The sequence below is a fragment of the Hypanus sabinus genome, chromosome 4 (genome assembly GCF_030144855.1).
Source record: "Hypanus sabinus isolate sHypSab1 chromosome 4, sHypSab1.hap1, whole genome shotgun sequence".
NCBI lineage: Eukaryota > Metazoa > Chordata > Chondrichthyes > Myliobatiformes > Dasyatidae > Hypanus > Hypanus sabinus.
In genome coordinates, this window is record NC_082709.1 from 33,395,627 (window position 1) to 33,417,056 (window position 21,430).

A 21,430-nucleotide genomic window follows, 5' to 3' on the forward strand; every position below is an offset into this window, starting at 1 on the left:
ACTCTTATGAAAATATTTGCAGATTATTGAAAAGTGGGACAACAAGATTGCAAATAAATATATCAGAGTGTAACTAACCAACACAATGGGCACCACAAGTGGATCTGAACACTTCCACAACAATGTTTTTTCTGGATATTATTTATATCCAGTTTACAGGGGGAAATATTAGGTCTCGTTAAGAATCAGACATATTATTCATACCGATGATATTCTTAGTAATCAATATTGATTATTTTGCAACATCTAAAAAATTATTACTAAAACTGGCGATCATTATTTCTAGACATTAATGATTATATATTAATTGTTGAAATTATTCTGACATTGGCCATCTACTAATGAAAATATGGGACACTGTGTCACTGCACAAGTGAAGTGAAACCTTAACATGCATTACTTTTCTCTCCCCAACTTGTCCTGTGGAAAAGACAGCTCCTGAGGGCTCTCTTGGGAGAAAACAGACTGAAGTTGAAGTAGGTATTTAGCTCCAGGTATACAGTCCAGTTAGCTTCCCTTTCTAAGTCAATGCAACATTGGTTGTGGTGTTTGTGGTCTCAATTAAGTTTCAACACATAGACCTTTGTTAAGTTTGTTTTTCAAATATAGAGTATAATACAATTAAACTATTGGGCAAGCCTCAAAATAAAATACAGGTACATATTTTTAAGCATTTGTTCATTGCTGCTTTTAAAATATAGGGAATATCTTAATGGCTTTGTCACAACAATAAATAAAACTTTGTATGAATTGAAGTCGCTTTATTAGCTGTCCAAGTTCACACAACCTTTTCCTTTCTGGCTCGTAGACTTATATGCATCTGAAATTAGAAAAGCCAATATAAACTGACCGTTTGTGTTTTATATGTGCTTGCTTATTTATCCTATCAAGCTCACAGCTATGATATACCACAGATGTCATAAACTTTGGTCCAATGGGAGCCTAAATGGATTTTGAGATGTCACTTGCTATAAACAAGATAGCAGGAATGCTATTTCCTTTTCCAACCACGGAATCCTTGTAATGAGTGCCAGAAAGTAAGTTATTCCCATGCTAAGATATCAGCAGACTAACTTCAAAATGAATGAGTATAGCCCGGGAACAGCAAAAACTCAAGATACACAGACAAATGAAAAAAATAGGTCCTTTACACATGAGAAAAGTTAGCCCCTTTACTAAAATACTCATTTTCTTTGGCGTACATCATGTTTTGAATTAGAAAATAACCCCACACTGGGAGTTTGTTCAAACTAAATACTTCTCCGGTTTTATGAAGCTATGAAAACCTACTTCCTATCAGCGCCACTGTAGCCATTAAACACAGAATGCTTATTTCACAAATAAGATCTTGAACTTTAACACTTAACACACATCAACAAAGATAATTGTTCTGCTAGAGACTTAACACACTAATGATTAAAAATTGCAGCCTATGGAGTAAACGCAGATGCAAGGTTCTGTAACAAATGGTTTTCAGACCACAGAATCCACATCTAGCACATGTACAGTGTGTTTGGGAAGCCTTTTGGGCACTTTTTAAAATCTTGATCAAAGTACAAAATATCATTTACTTATCAGCAAGGTGGAGGAAACAGAAAATAAATTCTGGTTCATTACGTTATTTGCCAGAATATTGCAATTTACAAAGTTAATAAAAATTAATGCAGTGAAATGCTTGCACAACATCAATGCAGCAGAAAGGGAAGGAAGGAAACTTTAACAACAGAATGCCTTCTGCAGCTTGAGTAAAATTCAAGTAGTATCACTTACCTAAATATGGGTTTTTGTAGGTGTTTTTTCTTGATAGTGACATATTCATCCATTTAAAGGAGAAAATTCTACTCCTCACAGGAAGTTGTTCTGGAACAGCCAGTGAAGAATCTGGAGAGTTGTTCCCAACTAATCCACAGTAGAGAGAAGAGAGATTGGTCTCTTGTGCTGAGGAAGCTTCCCTCTTTAACAACTGAGCAATAAGGCCATAGAGGCCACATCACACAGGCATGTCTGTGCAGTTCAAAATAACACACTACAAAGCAGGAGTCATGCTAAGGCAAGGGAAGAGTCTCTTATGCGGAGACTAAGTCTGACATTTTGCCAACTGTCATCCAGGTATAAAATCTAACAGATTATTATAACTATACAAAGATTTAATGCTTATCTCAGATAAGATACAGCAGAGAAAAAAAATATTTCGAAGCAGGAAAACGGCAAAGACAGGAAAGCTGTACACAACCAGTCTGGATAACTTTTCTTAAGTAACTATTAATGAATGTTTTAATATTTCCTGGGGGTGCATAGAAGGAAGTTTATCTTGTAACAGCAAGAAAACGCCACAGCCAGAGAAGGATGAAAATTTCTGCACAGCAGACTGAACACATTCCAATAAGAATTTTGGAAATGCTATTATTTAATTATCTGGTTCCTATTCATCATAGCTGATGTGTAGATAGAGCACTTCAACTTAAAAGCACAATTTGGCCAACACAATCTCTCCAGACAAATGATTTGAAGTGCAGCAATGCCAGATGTGTTGGTTCAATTCATAGTTCTACACTTTTACTTCATTTGGAATATTAACAATAAATTAAAAAGACTGATGATGGAAGCTAGAAAAGCACATCAAATCAAAATTTAATTGCATTTCTAAAGTATAGTGAAGGGGTGGTGAACAAAAAAAATTGTGTAAACAAGTACGTGTGTCACCATATGCTCCCCTGAGATTCATTTTCCTGCGGGCATACACACTATATACAAGAAACACAATAGAATCAGTGAGGGACCACACCCAACAGGACAAACAGGCAACCAATGTGCAAAAATAAACCACAAACTATGTAAATACAAAAAGAAAGACTTTTAAAAATAAGTAAATAAACAAGCAATAATTATCCAGAACATGAGATGAAGAGTCCTTCAAGTTTCCTATGGTTCACTGACAGGCGAGTGAAGTTGTTCCCTCAGGTTCGGGATCTTGATGGTTGAGGGGTGGTAGCTGTTCTTGGACTTGGTGGTGTGGGTCCTGGGGCTCCTGTGCCTCCTTTATGATGGCAGCAGTGAGAGGAGAGCATGTCCTGTGTGATGATGGATGCTGTTTTCCTGTGACAGCGTTCCTTATAGATCTGTTCAGTAGTGCGTAAGGCTTCACCCATGATGGACCCAGCCATATCACCATATCCACTACTTTTTGTGGGATTTTCCATACAAGGATATTGGTATTTCTATACCAGACTGTGATGCAGCCAGACACATATACTCCCCACCACATACCTATAGAAGTTTGTAAATGTTCTAGATGACATGCAAAATTTTTGCAAAACTCTGAGAAAGTAGAGACGCTGCCAAGCTTTCTTTGTGCTTTCTTCGTAATGGCACTTGTGTGCTGGACCTTGGACAGGCCCTCTGAAATGATAATTCTGACAAATTTAACGTTGCTGACCCTCTCCACTTCTGATCCTCTGATGAGGACTGGCTCATGGACCTCCATTTTTCCCTTCTGAAGTTAATAATCTGCTCCTTGGTCTTGCAGACATTGAGTGAGAGGTTGTTGTTATGGCACCACTCGGCCAGATTTTCAGTCTCTTTCCTAACTGCTGATTTATCATCACCTTTGATTCGGCCATCCTTCTTGACAACCATCAGTGATCAAATTCACTGCTTTTTGAACACAAACACACACACTGGAAGCTGTTTAAAAACTAGTCACTTTAAGCATAATGTTGTGTATAATGGTCAAACTGACGTTAGGCATATTATCATCATCACCACCATCATTATGATGTGGGAGATCATGGTCTTTGACTGTGATCGTTCTTGGCAAAGTTTTCTACCAATGTGGTTTGCTGTTGCCTTATTTTGAGTAGTGTTAGGTGACCCCAGCCATTATTAATACTGTTCAGACATTGTCTGCTTGGCGTCAGTGGTCGCATAACCAGGAATTGTGATATGCACCAGCTTCTCATATGACCATCCACCACCTGCTCTCATGGCTTCATGTGACACTAATCCGAGCTGGGGGCTAAGCAGGTGCTTCACCTTGCCCAAAGGCGACCTGCATGCTAGCAGAGGGAAGAAACGCCTTACACCTCCTTTGGTAGAGATGTATCTCCATCCTGCATCCAGCTTCCTCTGGTAGGATCGTCTAACACAAAAGATCATAGGTTAAATGTGAGAGCAGGAGGTCCAAAGAGGATCTGAGGGGTACATATTTCACTCAGAATGGATGGTATAGGCAATGAGCTGCCAGAGGAATTGGTGGAGACTGTAACAATACCTACTGTGCATTGAAATGCCATAATATTACTCAATAATCCATTCTACAGAGCAGGATGTAAAGCTTCATTCAAACATTCTGCTTATCATGAATATTGTGAGCAGTTCTGGGCCTCTTATCAAGAAAGGATGTGCTGGCGTTAGAGATGGTCCAGAGGAGGTTCACAAGGATGGACCCCAGAATGAAAGAGTTAATGTCAGACAGCCCATCCTGCAAAAACTCACTTCAGAGAAGTAGCGCCATCAATTTGCAGGAGATTTCCGGGAGAGTGGGATGTCTGTAATAGAGTAGCTCCTTAGCAGTTAGCCAGCTAGTTTAAATAATTTTAGCTATGCTAATGAATGAATAATGACTGTTAAACTTCCCTCTCCCTCTCCCTCTGCCGCTCCCCCACTCCCTCGCTCTCGTAAAAATCGATTTCCGGGATATTGTATATCATTTGCGGGTGTCAAGGAGCCATTGTCAATTTACGGGAGACTCCCAGAACTTCCAGGAGAGGTGGGATGTCTGTAATGTATGAGGAACATTTGAAGTCTCTGTACTCACTGGAAGAACAAGGAGGGATCTCATTGAAACTCATCGAATTTGAAATGTGGGAGATGTCAGGAGGATGTTATGAGAATGCAGGGTGACTTGGACAGGCTGGGTGAGTGGGCAAATGTATGGCAGATGCAGTTTAATGTGGATAAATGTGAGGTTATCCACTTTGGTGGCAAGAACAGGAAGGCAGATTACTATCTAAATGGAGTCAAGTTAGGAAAAGGAGAAGTACAACGAGATCTAGGTGTTCTTGTACATCAGTCAATGAAAGCAAGCATGCAGGTACAGCAGGCAGTGAAGAAAGCTAATGGCATGCTGGCCTTTATAACAAGAGGAATTGAGTATAGGAGTAAAGAGGTCCTTCTGCAGCTGTACAGGGCCCTGGTGAGACCAGGAGGACTGTGTGCAGTTTTGGTCTCCAAATTCGAGGAAGGATATTCTTGCTATTGAGGGAGTGCAGCGTAGGTTCACAAGGTTAATTCCCGGAATGGTGGGACTGTCATATGTTGAAAGATTGGAGCGACTGGGCTTGTATACACTGGAATTTAGAAGGATGAGAGGGGATCTGATTGAGACATATAAGATTATTAAGGGATTGGATACATTGGAGGCAGGAAGCATGTTCCCGCTGCTGGGTGAGTCCAGAACTAGGGGCCACAGTTTAAGAATAAGGAGTAGGCTATTTAGAACAGAGATGCAGAAAAACCTTTTCACCCAGAGAGTGGTGGATACGTGGAATGCTCTGCCCCAGAAGGCAGTGGAGGCCAAGTCTCTGGATGCATTCAAGAGCAAGTTAGATAGGGCTCTTATAGATAGCGGGGTCAAGGGATATGGGGAGAGGGTAAGAACGGGGTACTGATTGTGTATGATCAGCCATGATCACAGTGAATGACGGTGCTGGCTAGAAGGGCCGAATGGCCTACTCCTGCTCCTATTGTCTATTGACTATTGAAAGGCCTAGACAGAGTGGCTGTGCAGAGGAAGTTTCCAATAGATGGTGAGTCTAGGACCAGAGGGCACTGTCTCATAACAGAAAGATATCCGCTTAGATAGAGGTGAGGAGGAATTTCACTAGTGGTGAACCTATGGAATTCATTGCCACAGATGGCTGTGGAGGCCAAGTCATCCGATATATTTAAAGGTTGATAGGTTATTGATTAATGAGGATGTCAATAGTTATGGGGAGAAGGCAAGAAAATGGGGTTGAGCAGGATAATAAAACAGCCATGATAAAATGGTGGAGCAGACTCTAGGCTGAATGGCCTAATTCTTCTCTGATGTGTTATGCTTTTACAGAAGTTCGGGTAATAGAAACTCATTTTTACATAATTCATGAACTGATGTCCAAAATTCTGTACTGCAGAATAAAATTTGTTGTTGAAATCATTATCCATGCTTCTCTCATTTAGAATCATAGAAAAGTACAGCAGGGAAACAGGCTCATCTCATTCATACCAAGCCATTTAAGCTGCCTACTTCCATCAACCTGTACCCAGACCATAACCGTTCATAACCCTACTATCCATGTACCTATCCAGACTTCAATTAAACATTGAAATAGAGTTTGTATCCACCACTTACACAGGAAGTTCATTTCCCACTGTCACCACCCTCTGAGTGAAGAAGTTCCCCCTCATGTTCCCCCTAAACTTTTCACTTTTTACCCTTAACTCATTACCTCTGGTTGTAGTTCCACCCAACCTCAGTGGAAAACTTCAAGCTCCACTGAGAATCTGTCCACTCTGTTCAGAATCAGCTATTTGACTTAGAAACAGGCCCTTTAACCCATTGTATCTTTGCTGACCATCAATTCTATCTACACTAATCCATGTGTCACTCTGTCCTGTTCAATCAAGTTCATGCTAAGAGGCTTTCTCCCAGGGCTGAAATGGCTATAATAGAAAGGCACAGTTTTAAGGTGCTTGGAAATAGGTACAGAGGAGATGTCAGGGGTAAGTTTTTTTTAAGCAGAGAGTGGTGAGTGTGTGGAACGAGCTGCCGGAGGCGGATACGATAGGGTCTTTTAAGAGCCTCCTGGACAGGTACACGGAGCTTAGAGAAATAGAGGGCTATGGGTAACCCTAGGTAATTTCTAAGGTAAGGACATACTCGGCACAGCTTTGTGTGCTGAAGGGCCTGTATTGTGCTGTAGGTTTTCTATGTTTTCTATGTGGCATGCATTGTTGCCCGCCCATAATAAAAAGATACATGATGATCCTCGAGGTACTCAGCAGGCCAGGCGGCATTTATGGGAGAACCAAAATGTTGATTGACTACTCTTTTCCATAGATCATCGGGGTCTCTCTTCCCACCATTACAGACATTTACACTACACACTGCATCCCCAAAGCAAACAGCATTATGAAGGACCCCACGCACCCCTCATACCAACTCCCTCCTGCCATCTGGGAAAGGCACTGGAGCATTCAGGCTCTTACGACCAGACTATGTAACAGCTTCTTCCCCCAATCCATCAGACTCCTCAATACCCAGAGCCTGGACTGACACCAACTTACTGCCCTCTACTGTGCCTATTGTCTTGTTTATTATTTGTCATGATGCCTGCACTATTTTGTACACTTTGTGCAGTCCTGGGTAGGTCTGTAGTCTAGTGTAGTTTTTTTCTCTGTGTCGTTTTTACATAGTTCAGTGTAGTTTTTGTACTGTTTCATGTAGCACCATGGTCCTGAAAAAAGTTGTCTTGTTTTTCCTGTGTACAGTACCAGTAGTTATGGTCGAAATGACAATAAAAAGTGACTTGACTTGGGATGCCCCCTGGCCTGCTGAGTTCCTCCAGCGATTTGTATGTGTTGCTTTGGATTTGCAGCATCTGCAGTTTTTCTCGTTTACATGAACATCTTAACTGCCAAATGAAGCAGTGAATGAATTTTTACAAACCAAGTTTAGAGAGATGTTTTCACAGGAAACATGTCATGCTGGCATGTCATGCTTATTGCAAGAACAAGTGACTTTGGATGATACGATTTGAAATCATTGCAAAAACATCAGTATTTAGATAGTAATTGGTCACAATTACAATAATTTAGAAATGATGTTATTTTTCCAATTGCTTTATTAGAAGAAGAATAATATTAATAATTTTAACAGGTTTTCTAAAATGCTTCATTTAATCCAATCTGTCTCTGTTATACTTTTATTACTAGTAAAACAATTAATATACATAAATAAGCAACAGGACTCATCCTTTTTCCTCAGTGAAGTCTATTAGTATTATTACTAATTCACTGATCAGTGATAATCTCTGTTCACTATTACCATGACACCAGAGAGAATTTTTTTTTAGGATGACTATCGCCAATATGACCACAAGCTCTCATAAGTTTCAGCACCCAGTTATGTCAAACATACAAGTGGATGTTAGGTTAGATAAATTCTCTTATATGAGAAAAAGCAAGCTACAGGGGCAGAAACGTTTTGAAGAGGGAGCTTACAACTAAGAGGTAAAGTAATAGCCTTCAGCTGAGGAACAATAAAAAGCCTTTCATATTTACATTCCCCCTCATCCACATTTACCTCAAGCAACTATATTCATGACATTGCAATTCACTGAAGTGTTATCTCCCCACAAGCAGAACTGATCTGCAAATCCACTGATAAACATGGGAAATTCAAAAGGTCTCTTGAACCATGGGTTTGTTGGAAAACAGCAACTTAGGCTACATCCACACTAGACTGGATAATTTTGAAAATGCCGGTTTCGCGTAAAAATGATAGGCGTCCACACAATTGTGTGAACACCTAAAATATCTCTATCCATATTGAAACGGAGATTTCGGTGAATCTCCTCCTACTGCGCATGCACAGAACACATCTACCGAAAAAAAGTCACATGTTTGGTGTCGAACCTCGCTGTAAAAGTGCACGTTTGTGTAGTTACAGACTAGAAAAACTTAAACAACGGGCAACTGTTGGCTTTCGCACAGGAGAACTTAAAAGTTAAAAAAACAAATACTGGAGCATATGGAGGCAACCGACAGGGAGTCCACGGACAGATTGACCCGGCTGACAGCGAACATTGGAAAACTGACTAACTCTGTTGCATTAATAAAGCACCTTATTAACAGTATAAAACATGTCTGCATCAGTGTTATCTTGTATTTCCATACAATGTTACAGCAGGCTGTTACACATCTATTGTCAGAGAAGTACTTGCATAAATAGGTAAACCACCTTCATACGAGCAAGGACAGAGAACGGGGCAAAGTGAGTATACTTATTTATTCAGTAATTTATGGGTCAGAGTATTTGGTAAGTGCATTTCTAACTCTCCTGGCTTAATTTGTGGATCCAGAATTGGCTTTCCCACAGAAGGCAAAGAGTGGATGGGTCATATTCTGCATGGAGGTCAGTCACCAGTGGTGGTGCATCAGAGATCTGTTCTGGGACCCTTACTCTTCGTGATTTTTATAAATAGCCTGGATGAGGAAGTGGAGGGATGGGTTAGTAAGTTTGCTGATGACACAAAGGTTGGAGTTGTTGTGGATAGTGTGGAGGGCTGTCAGAGGTTACAGTGGGACATTGATAGGATGCAAAACTGGACTGAGAAGTGGCAGATGGAGTTCATCCCAGATAAGTGTGAAGTGGTTCATTTTGGTAGGTCAAATATGATGGCAGAACATAGTATTAATGGTAAGACTCTTGGCAGTGTGGAGGATCGGAGGGATCTTGGGGTCCAAGTCCATAGCACACCCAAAGCAGCTGCACAGGTGGACTCTGTGGTTAAGAAGACATTCAGTGTACTGGCCTTCATTAATCGTGGGATTGAGTTTAGGAGCCGAGAGGTAATGTTGCAGCTACATAGGACCCTGGTCAGACCCCACTTGGAGTACTGTGCTCAGTTCTGGTCGCCTCACTACAGGAAGGATGTGGAAGCCATAGAAAGGGTGCAGAGGAGATTTACAAGGATGTTGCCTGGATTGGGGAGCATGCCTTATGAAAACAGGTTGAGTGAACTCAGCCTTTTCTCCTTGGGGCAACGGAGGATGAGAGGTGACCTGATAGAGGTGTATAAGATGATGAGACATTGATTGTGGATAGTCAGAGGCTTTTTCCCAGGGCTGAAATGGTTGCCACAAGAGTACACAGGTTTAAGGTGCTGGGGAGTTGGTACGGAGGAGATGTCAAGGGTAAGTTTTTTACTTAGAAAGTGGTGAGTGCATGGAATGGATTGCCAGCAACGGTGGTGGAGGCGGATACGATAGGGTCTTTTAAGAGACTTTTATATAGGTCCATGGATATTAGAAAAGTAGAGGGCTGTGGGGAAGTTTAGTAATTTCTAAGTTAAGGACATATTTGGCACAACTTTGTGGGCCAAAGGGTCTGTAATGTGCTGTAGATTTTCTATGTTTCTTAGTATCTTCCAAAGTTGCAATCACTATCACCTAGAATGATTAAAAGTAACAAGCACATGGAAGCAGGACTGTTACACAAGAGATCCTGCAGACGCTGGAAATCCAGAGCAACAGACAGAAAATGCTGGAGGAACTTGGTAGGTCAAGCAGCATCTATAGAAATGAATTAACAGTCATCAGTCCTGATGGAGAGTGTCCACCTGAAACGTCGACTATTTATTCATTTCCATAGATGCAACATGATGTACTTAGTTTCTCCAGCATTCTGTGTTTGTTGCTGCCTGTAAGATTTCTGCCATGGAAGCATAACATCACTCATACATCACCTCTGAGTCTACATATTGAACTCCTCATCCAACAAGCAGCTCTATCACACAGGCAACAGCTGTTCAAGAAGAAACTTCACCTTCTCAAGAACATAAATCGATAAACCTTGAAGAAAACGTTGCCAGCATTAGCCTCATCATCTAAGTGAAATACAACACTCTTTTCTGTTCCTTGGTGGCCTGCAAACCCTTTTGGAGAGCAAGTGCAGGGATTTAGCTGACAAGACAATAGTAGTAACTTCCATGCTGAGATAGGCTTCTAACCCTCATGGTATACTCCCGTGGTTGGCAGAGTGAAGTTCCAGATAGATGCCAGTGCCTATTGAACTCTAGCTTAGCAATGTAAGGAGAGCAAGAATGATGACTGAAGGAAAACAGATATATTAATATACTGCACTAAATTGGTGCAAGAGATTAGCGGAATGCTGGTAACTGCCTCTAATGCCCTCAAAGCTATTAGGAGAGTTAGTCAAAAGAAATTTGTTAATATGAATGTAAAAGGATTTCACAAACTCTCCAGCCCTGCTGACGGGAGTGGGGTAGATTTTGTCATCCACTTAATTAATTAATCAATCTCTGATATTCAGGATACTGCTAATTTCCCTCACTACACCTCAGTAAGTAAATGGTTAAGAGTGTTTTTGACTTTCTCATTTGTAATTTGAACTGGAATTTCAAGAAGAGTTATTGATAAAACTCCAATAACCTCCTATCCAATTATTTAGAAATCCCAACAAGTTGATAGTTGGCATGTTCCCTTTCAAGTCACCTGTTCCTACCCTGCCCCCCACCAACCATTTCCATTCCCTGTGCCCCAGTTCCCAATTTTCCAAGTTTACCATTCTCCCTTTCGACTCACTGTAGTACTGCTTATCACACTACCTTTAGTGCCTCAGTGGGACTCTGGTTCCCAAACTCCCTTTAAACTCACTGGAGCTCTCTTTCAACTTATCAGAGTCACATTTGTTATGCTCCTTTTAAATTTACTAGGTTTCACTGGCAAGTTTAATTATAATATTGTGTAGGTCTAAAAAAGGCCATGCTCATGTATTAATAGAAATAACATCCAATAACCCAGAAAATCTACCAAGCTGACACCTCCAAAGTGCCAAGGCAATCGGATGGCAGCAGTGTTACTCTATCCAAAATCAAAATATTATAGATACTGGAAATCCAATGCCAACAAAAAAAAAGTACCAGAAACATTCAATAGATCAGGCAGCATGGGGGTAGGAAAAGAAGAGTTAGCATTGCTGTCAAAGAACTGAGGGCAATCTGAAACATTAACGGTGTTTCAGTCTACATAGATACAGCATAACCGGCTGAGATTTTCCACCATTCCTTTTAAAAGATTAAGTTTTAGCTTTCTTTGACACATGTACACTGAAGCATTGAAACACGGAGTGAATGCCTCGTTTGCATCAAATCTGATCAAAGAGGATTGTGATGGAGGCAGCCCACAAGTGTCACCACGCTTACAGTGCCAACATAGCGTGCCCACAACCTGGTAATGCTAACCATACATCTTTGGAAATTGGGAGAAACCTAAAGCACCCAGATAAAATCCACGTGGTCCCAGGGAGAATGTACAAACTTGTGACAGACAGCATCGTGAATCGAACCCTGATCGTAACTGTCGGTGCTGTAAAGCAATTGCACTAACTGCTATGCTACCATGCTGCTTGTGTTTGTTTACTTCTCAACAATTAAAAGGTATGTTGGATAAAGGGTATAAGAAAGGATATGCTGTACAGACTGGGACCACAGGCCTTCAAAGTGGTTAAATCCTGCGAAGTATTAAGTCGATGAGCAAGTCAGTTCAGTGAAAAGCAATTAAGGATGATAATAAATGCCAGCTTCCCCATTGTGGTTGACATCTCAATCAATTAAAAAATGCATAAATCAATAAGAGCCATTAATATTAGTACAGAGAGAATACATCAAATTTAGCAAGAACTTGCATTACTCTGGAAAAAATACATAAGTGATGACCAAACAACAACTTATTGTTCTAAATGAGGTTTTCAATATCAATTAACAAAATAAGCCTTGAAAATATTCCACTAAATATAAGGCATTTTAAAACATCATTGTAGGTACATTTGTTGGCTGATATGATAATATCAAATAATCAACAGTTGTTGCCTTTTAGATATCTGATGACAATTAGATAGAAAGGAAAAAGCTGCACAGAAGCCTAGCGGTTAGCACAACACTTTACAGTACCAGTGAAAGGGTTCCCATCACTGCCTGCAAGGAGTTTGTATGTTCTCCCTGTGACCACGTGGTTTTCCTTCGGACACTCCAGTTTCCTCCCACAGTCCAAAGACAGCATTGTTATGTTCACTGGTCATTCTTAATTGTCCTGTGATTAAGCTAGGGTTAAATTGAGGGTTGCTGGGTGGCATGGCTCGAAGGGCTGAAAGGGCCTAGTCCATGCAGAACCAAACAAAACTTAGTACAACAAATTCACATTGCCTTGTTTGCTGATAATACACTGCAAGGCATTCTGATATTCTGATTACGGTAAAACCTTGAATAATATTTTTGTAAAGAGGCAGAGATATGAAGTAAACAGGAATTTGCCATGATCATTATTAAGTGTATGGCATGTTCGCATTTAATCCTGAGCTTCCACATCAAAGAATGGAAAAACATTGAATTTCACTTGAATGGCTGCTCTCTAGTTTTGCCATGATGCAGGCTCAACCATATATTGCGTCAGTAAAGTCACGGTGGGAAAACTACAGCATTTCCAGGAAATAGCTGTAAATAAATATTTTATATCTGATGAACTACATCTAGAATGAGATAAACACAGATGAACGGTCATTGAAACAGTGAAATTATACAGCATTTACCAGACCAGAACTTCAAATGTTGGGAATACAAGTGCAAGTAAATTAGTCTGTTTGTGTAATAAGAACTTTTGACTTTCAATCCATGTATAAACAGATCATTCACAAACAGCTATCGGTATGTGCCCTATTTAAAATTTCCATATTCTATTACTTCAGCTGTGATACATTTTCTGCTATCTCAGTTCGCCTTGATTACTATTGGACTGCAACTTCTTGCAATCATACACTTCAGAGGAAAATATAAAACTGGTCGCTTTTAGAGGGGGGTATAAAAATGAACACAAACATTTGCAAATTAGTCCTTGGATTATCACATACCATTAGATTTGGTTAAATTCTGCTGCGAATGCCATGTGCATGGATATGTTCATGTGTGTGAACCTGTTAATCATTGGACGATTTGCCTCATTAGTAGATGAACTTTACCAGGTAGATATATAATGGAGACTTTTAAGTCCAGGATCATCAGCTGGTGGGAGTTGCTAGTCATGGTGGTGATTGTGAGACAGAATGGGGGGGGGAAATCTGGTCAGTTTTCAAAGCAACCCTAGCTGCTGAGCAAACATGTAAACTGCCAGCCATTAATGGGAGTCAAGGGCTTATATAGTTTGGCCACTGTCTACCATTTACAAAATATTATGCCATTACTCATCTTGGCTACTCTGAAAGCATTTCCCAATTTGTAATCTCCAAATACTGCAAGGAACCACCACCATTAGACAGTTACTCTCCAACTCACAGAGAATCAGAGATCCTTTCAGTGCAATTGTTCTGGAGGTTATTTTCATCAGATTTACAGAAGGTATTCAAAGAAGATGGACCATGACCACATTTTCAAGGGCAATAAGGGCAATTGACAACTTTTTCAAAGGTGATAGGGTAGGCTGATAAATATTAACCTCATTCTGTAAGGGAAGAATAAACTGAAAATCAAATTTAGTGCTCATTCATCTCCTTGAAAAGGCACAATAGCAAACTGATTCTAATAGTTATTTGGAGAATATAGATATAACTGCTTTTTAATTGCAGCTTTGAATCTTATATGTCAGACTGTAGTAATGGGAAGCACAAAAGGCTGCAGATGCCAGAATCTGAAGCAATAAACAAGTTTTTGGACACACAAAATGCAGTCCTGATGAAGGGTCTCGAGCCAAAACGTGAACTTTTCCATAGATGCTGCCGAGCCTGCTGAGTTCCTCCCGCATTTTGTGTTTATTCCTTCAATTTCCAGCACCTGCAGATTTTCTTTCGCTTGGTAAGAATCTGCTGGAAGAGCTCAGCAGATCAAGCAGCATCTGCATTAGGACTCAAGTGAGGCAAGTTGCTTGGGAGCGTGACTTGTCAAGTTATAATCATATCTGGGAGCCGAAAGAAAACCATAGAAAACTAATCCAAGTGAATCTGTGTACACTCTATTTCCTGATGTGCCTCTACTACCAAAAACAACCAACTTTTCAAATAGTGGTGAGTTGCAGTAGGAAGAGAATTTTAGCCTACTCTTCATTATTACCCCTTCATCTTCCCTATTCCTACCAGAATAAGTCTACGATTAGGCAATTTTATCTGGAGACTACAATGACTTATAAGTAGTCATCTGAAAATGTCAGTCTTAATAGCACTACTTTTCACACCAACTCCACCTCCATCCCTGTCTCTGTCTTTTCTCCCATACTTTAAATTTAAGGGGAATGTTATCACTGTGCTCATCCCTGATGCAACAGATACTGCACTGATCTTGGCACCGACGCTATCCCAGAAAATTTTATCATTACTACTGAACCTCTGATCTTGGTGATGCCTGGCCAATCCAGGAAATCTCCATTCTATTCTCTGTAGAAACTCCAGCTATCCTGGGGTAAATATAAGTGGGTGATATTTAATCTCTAGCACCTATGCCCTTGCCTTTTTGACCAGATATTCCCAAAATAAGAAAATGCTATTACTGGTTACAGTCACATCTGCAGGAAGAGCAGGAGGCAACAGAGGCTATACCAACAAAGCCCGATGCCTGAACAGTAAAAACAGTTTGTGGGACATGTGTACAGAAATAGACCACTATTTCAATGTCCCAGGGTATAATAAAAGAAACAAGGGCTCTGTAAGTGGACAAGATGTGAAAAGATAGAGGGAGGTGTACATTTGCTAAGATTAACCAAGTGTTTTCTTCTCTGACATCCCCCCTCCCTTGGTTTTTAACTATCCACAAGCCTATAATATTTGTTGGTAGACTCCAACTGTTTGGTTCTTTACCCAAAGCATTTGGAAAATAGTCTGTGCTGTTGATTAAAACAAAATACATCAGTACACTTCAACTAAATAAACAAAGAGTCGCTATAATTGGAAACAGAGGTTTGAAGGACTGGTTTGCTAATATACAGCATTTCATATTAGTACATTATTAGGACACTTTGAACTTTAAAGTGTATCTTTAAAGTTTAAAGAGATACAAGTGGGGGAATTTGTATTTTCCCCACATGAAATATAACCCCACTGTAAATGAATAATTCCACTGTCTTCCCAAATAAATTGAAACCCAATGTATTCCAACTTTATTGTAACTCCTGAAATACTGTTTAACATTCTGTAGCACAATTCAGAATTATTACTTTGTAACATGTGTCATTTGTTGACACGTAAACCACATGGGAGAGAGAAAATTACTGAAAGTCAGTTTATTCAGGCTAAAGGAGAATGGGTAGTATGGAGCTCAGAGGCAGCTCTAACAGGAAGCTCCAAAGTCCAAAGGAGAAGACAGAGAGACTCTACTTAAAAGTAAGACCTGCTATCCACAGAACATTATAGTTAGGAAAGAATTAACTGGTCAATTACCAGACAGGTAGGTAACTGTGACAGAAGTTAGAGTTAGAGGATTATGTGTCATTCATCAGAAGACATGCCTCATCAAATCATCAATGAGTTAATCTTCAAGACAACCTTTGAAGATTGTACACAGAGCTCAACTCGTGCACAGAGAAGGAGGGAAAATAAAAGGATTTTGTCAAATTAGTGGTTACATTGAACCTTACTGAAATCTTTTATCCACAAGTAAAACTTTATTACCTCAAGATAAGGAAGCCTTTCACTAAATCCCTTGTCAGGGTTTTTGCACACTTGGCAGTAATTCAATTTCAAGCTCATTGTAAACATAGCAGGCAGGTGGAAAGACAAGTCCTCCATACAGTATTCTCAGGATTGACCATGTACTTAGCTGAAGTAATACACAAATATCAAAACCAAATATCAGTTTACAGAAAATAACAAACCAGAATTCAAGCAATTAATCTCCCTTATTGCAACACATTTATAAGAAATGTCAGGTTTCCCCTAGTGTTGCTCAGTTCCATAATGAGCTTGTGTTTGTCAAGAAGTTCTTATGGCTAATACTCAAATCATCTGTCATTTCAACTGTATATTGTGATATAAAAATTCTATATCCCTCTATCCATTTTCAGGCACAAATCAGCCAGAAAATATGATTCACACATCATGTGCAGAAAATGCAGTGGCTGCCATGTTACGTGAAGCTGGACAATATATTAATGTGCAGTCCCTGATTCAGGTTTTACCAGGATTTTATTTGCATGATATGGTAGAACTTCCACTTCCCTGAGATCATCACTTGCCTAGGTTTATTCCAGCTGTAGGGCTAATGCCTACCTCATTGTTGTGGCTCAGCCCAGTGAAGAGTCTCTCACAGCATAAATGACCAGTCCACATAAAGGCTCTGCCTACTAATCAGACCAGCTTCAGGCTCACCAGCTATCATAATGGTCACTTTTTAAAAGTTTTATTTAAATCTCTTTGAATCTAACAAACTTTCATTGAACCAGTTAAAATTACAAGAAGTTGTTAATGTAATGAATGAAATTTAAAAATTAAAAGTAAACGTGCACACTTTAAAACATCTAAAATATCTTAAATAGATCAAGTAAGATCTACATACATTTCCCCCTCTTTCCTTGCACAAAGTTAACCTGATGCAGCCTCGTGTCTGAGAAAAGACCAAAAAACTATAAGACGTAGGAATTTGACCATCTGACCCATCCAGCCTGCTCCGCCACTCCATCAAGGCTAATTCACTATATCTCAATGCCATTCTACTGCCTTCTCCCTGTAACCTTTCACCTCCTGACTAATCAAGAACCTCTCAACTTACCATTTAAATATACTCAATGATTTGGCAATGAATTCCATATATTCACCACCCTCTGGCTATAAAATTTTTTTCTCATCTCTGTACTAAGTGGACATCCCTCTATTAAGGCTGTGCCCTCTGGTCTTAGACTCACGTGTTATAGAAAACATCCTCTCCATAGCCACTCTATCTAGGCCTTTCAATGTTCAATAGGTTTGAATGAGATTCCTCCTTATTTTTGTAAATTCCAGTGAGTACAGGCACATAGCCATTAAACATTCCTCATACATTAATCCATTCATTCCTGGAATAATTTTCGTGCACCTCCTCTGGAGCCTCTCCAATGCCAGCACACCTTTTCTGAGCTAAGGGGCCCAAAACTGTTCACAATATTCCAAGTGCATTCTGACCAATCACTGATAAAGCCTCTGCATCACTTTCTTGTTCTTATATTCTCATTCTCCTGAAATGGATACCAACGTTGCATTTGCCTTCCTTATCAGTGACTCAACTTGCAAGTTAACCGAAAGGAATCTTACACAAGGACTCATAAGTCCTTTTGCACCTCTAAATTTTGAATTTTCTCCCCATTTAGAATATAGTCTATGCCTTTACTCCTTCTACCAAGGTGCATGGCCATACATTTCTCGACATTATATTCCATATGCCACTTTTTGCCCATTCTCCCAATCTGTCCAAGTCCTTCTGCAGACTCCCTGCTTCCTCAACACTACCTGCCCCTCCACCTGTCTTTGTATCATTTACAAACTTGGCCACAAAGCCATCAATTCTGTCATCCAAATTATTCAGATATAGCGTGAAAAGAACACAATGCAGAATACCACTAATCACTGGCAGGCAACCAGAAAAGGGCCCTGTTGGTCCAATCTTTGCCTCCTGCCAGTTAGCCAGACTTCTATCCATGCTAGTATATTCTCTATAATACCATGGCTCTTAGCTTGTTAAGCAGCTTCATTTGTGGCACCTTGTACACAACATTCACTGGTTATCCTTTGTCTATCCTGCTTGTTATTTCTTCAAAGAATACCGACAGATTTGTCAGGCAACTAAGGAAACTATCCTGATTTTGGCCCATTTTATCATGAGCCTCCATGTACCTCGAAACCTGATCCCAAGCCACCCCAACCACAATCTATTCCAGCTGCTACCATCGGGAAATGGTAACGCAGCATGAAAGCCAGGACCAACAGGCTCCGGGACAGTTTCTTCCACCAGACCATCAGACTGATGAACTCATGCTGACTTGAGTGTACTCTATATTACATTGACAGTTCTATTTATTATAAATTACTATGATTGCACACCTAGATGCAGACGTAACGTAAAGATCTTTACTCCTCGTGTATGTGAAGAATGTAAGACATAAGGTCAATTCAGTTCAATTGGCCTATAATTTCCTTTCTCTGCTTCCCTGCCTTCTTAAAGTACAGAGTGACATTTGCAATTTTCCAGAATTGTGGAACCGTTGCAGAATCTAGTGATTCTTGAAAGATCATTACTAATGCCTCCACAATCTCTTTGCCTATCTCTTTCAGAACCCTGGGATGCAGTTCATCTGGTCCAGGTGATTTATCTACCTTCTGACTTTTCTGTTAACCCAAGCACTTGTTCCTTACTAATAGCAACTACACTCACTTCTCCCCTCCAACACTCTCGAACTTCTGGCATACTGTCTTCCACAGTGAAGTCTAATGCAAACTGCTTATTAAGTTCATCTGCTATTTCTTCATCCCAACCTCATCTTACCATTACTTCCTCCCCAGTATAACTTTCAAGCAGGTCAGTACCCATTCTCACCTCTCTGTTACTCTTTATATATCTGGAAAAAAAATCTTTATCCTCTTTTATATTATTGGCTTATCTCATATTTCATCTTTTGTCACCTTATGGCCTTCTTAGTTTCCTTCTATTGGTTTTTAAAGGTTTTCCAATCCTCTAACTTACCACTAATTTTCACTATATTATATGCCATCTCTTTTGCTTTTAGATTGTCTTTGACTTCCCTTGTCAGCCTCCCTTTAGAATAGTTCTACTCTGGGTCATATCTATCCTGTGCCATCGAAATTGCCCTGAGCAACTCCAGCCATTGTTGCTCTGCCATCATCCCTGCTAGTGACCCCTTCCAATCAACTATGGTCAGCATCTCTCCCATAGTTCTGTAATTCCCTTTATTTCACCATAATACTGATACAAATGACTTTATCTTCTCCCTCTCAAACTGGAAGGTGAATTCTGTAATTTTACTATCACTGCCTAAGGGTCCCTTTACCTTAACTTTCTTAATCAAATCTGGTTCATTATAGAACACCTAATCCAGAATTGCCTTTCCCCTAGTGGGGTCTATCACAAGCTGCTCTAAAAAGCCATCTTGTAGGCATTCTACAAATTCCCTTGCTTGGGATCCAGTACCTACTTAATTTTCCCAATCTACCTATATACTGGAATCTCCCATGATTATTTTTGTAGCATTATCCTTTTTACATGCCTTTTCTATCTCCCATTTTAACTTGTATCCCACATCCTAGCTACTGTTTGGAAACCTGTATATAACTCCCATCAGAGTCTTCTGGCTTTTGCAGTTTCTTAACTCTAATCACAAGGATTCTACATCTTCTGATCCTATATCATCCTTTTCTAAGGATTTGATTTCAGTTTTTACCAACAGGTCCACCCCACCCTCTCTGCCTGTCTACCTGTCCTTTCCATACAATGTGTATCCTTGGATGTTAAGCTCCCAACAGTGATCTTCTTTCAGTCATGGGAGATAGTCATGGAGGCACTGTGATGCCCACATCATACCTACCAATCTCTAACTACAATACCTTATTCCGTATACTGCATGCATTCAAATATAACACATTCAGCCTTGTATTTGTCACTCTTTCCTATTTTGCTCTTATGTTACATTACAACTCATCACACTGGCTGTAATTTTTCCCTAAGATCCACATGTCCTCGCTCACAGGTTCACCACACACTACATCTACTTGTATACCAACTGCCTTATTCTCAGCCCTATCACTCTGGTTCCCACCCACTGCTAAATTAGTTTAAACCTTCCCCAACAGCTCTAGAAAACTGCCAAAAGGATAATGGTCCCCATCTGTTTCAGGAATTTGAATCCGAGGACAGAAGTTTGGATTGCTTGGCTGCTCCAAATCCACCTGCACAGTGCAAATGCCCCATGGCCAGCCATCAGCTACATGGTAACATCCCAGTTACAAGCAGAAGTGCTGACAGAAGATAAAATTACTCAAGCTCGCAGTACTACCAGGAAGAATGGATCTTTCAATGCTGCCATTGAAAACCGAGGCACCTCTTTCTCCTTTTAAAGGACGAGAGAGAGCCTGTGATATGTCACCTACTGGGTGAAACGTGAAGTCTTTGGGGTTTATGTCTTTGCTGTTGCTCTGCTCACACTTAAATGCTCGGTGGCGGGTGTCAATGCTTTTTTTTGCCCATGGGGGGGGAGGGGGATTGTCGCTTGCTGCCACTTACGCACAGGAGGGAAGGTTGCTGGGGTGGGGGGGCTTTGGTGTTCTAACATTTGACTGTTGCTCATTCTTTGGGGGCATTCCTCTGTTTTCATGGATGGTTGTGAAGAAAAAGTATTTCAGGATGCATATATTGTATACATCTCTCTGACATCAGATTGGACATTTGAAACTTTGAAAGAGCTCCTGATAGTTTTGATATAGATTTAACATTTGAAGCTGTAGGTGAATATCTCTGATGGTGTAATATCTCTGGCTCTGAATATCTCTGGCTCTTGAGAAGCATGATTTTGCTGTTGCTAGCTTATTTTTGTGGTTGTCTGATAAGGCTTCTTAGGGGCTAGAGGAGGAGGAGAAAGATTACGGTGAGCAGGGGACGAGCAAGAAGAGGGAGAGTGAAGCATAACCCTA

The 21,430-nt window shown here is 40.2% G+C and overlaps 1 protein-coding gene across 2 annotated transcripts in view; it reads right to left on the bottom strand.

Annotated features, from left to right (window-relative positions):
• pde1a (phosphodiesterase 1A, calmodulin-dependent) overlaps positions 1-21,430 on the bottom strand; it is a 449,561-nt gene that overhangs the window by 301,122 nt on the left and 127,009 nt on the right. The window contains exon 1 of one of the 2 annotated variants that reach the window (XM_059966800.1): positions 1,771-1,885. The exons of the other annotated variant lie outside the window; for it this stretch is intronic. Within the exon in view, the coding sequence (XP_059822783.1) occupies positions 1,771-1,823 (53 nt within the window). The 5' untranslated portion in view covers positions 1,824-1,885. Of the gene's footprint in view, positions 1-1,770; positions 1,886-21,430 lie in introns of those variants that run through there. 2 annotated transcript variants of the gene reach the window in all.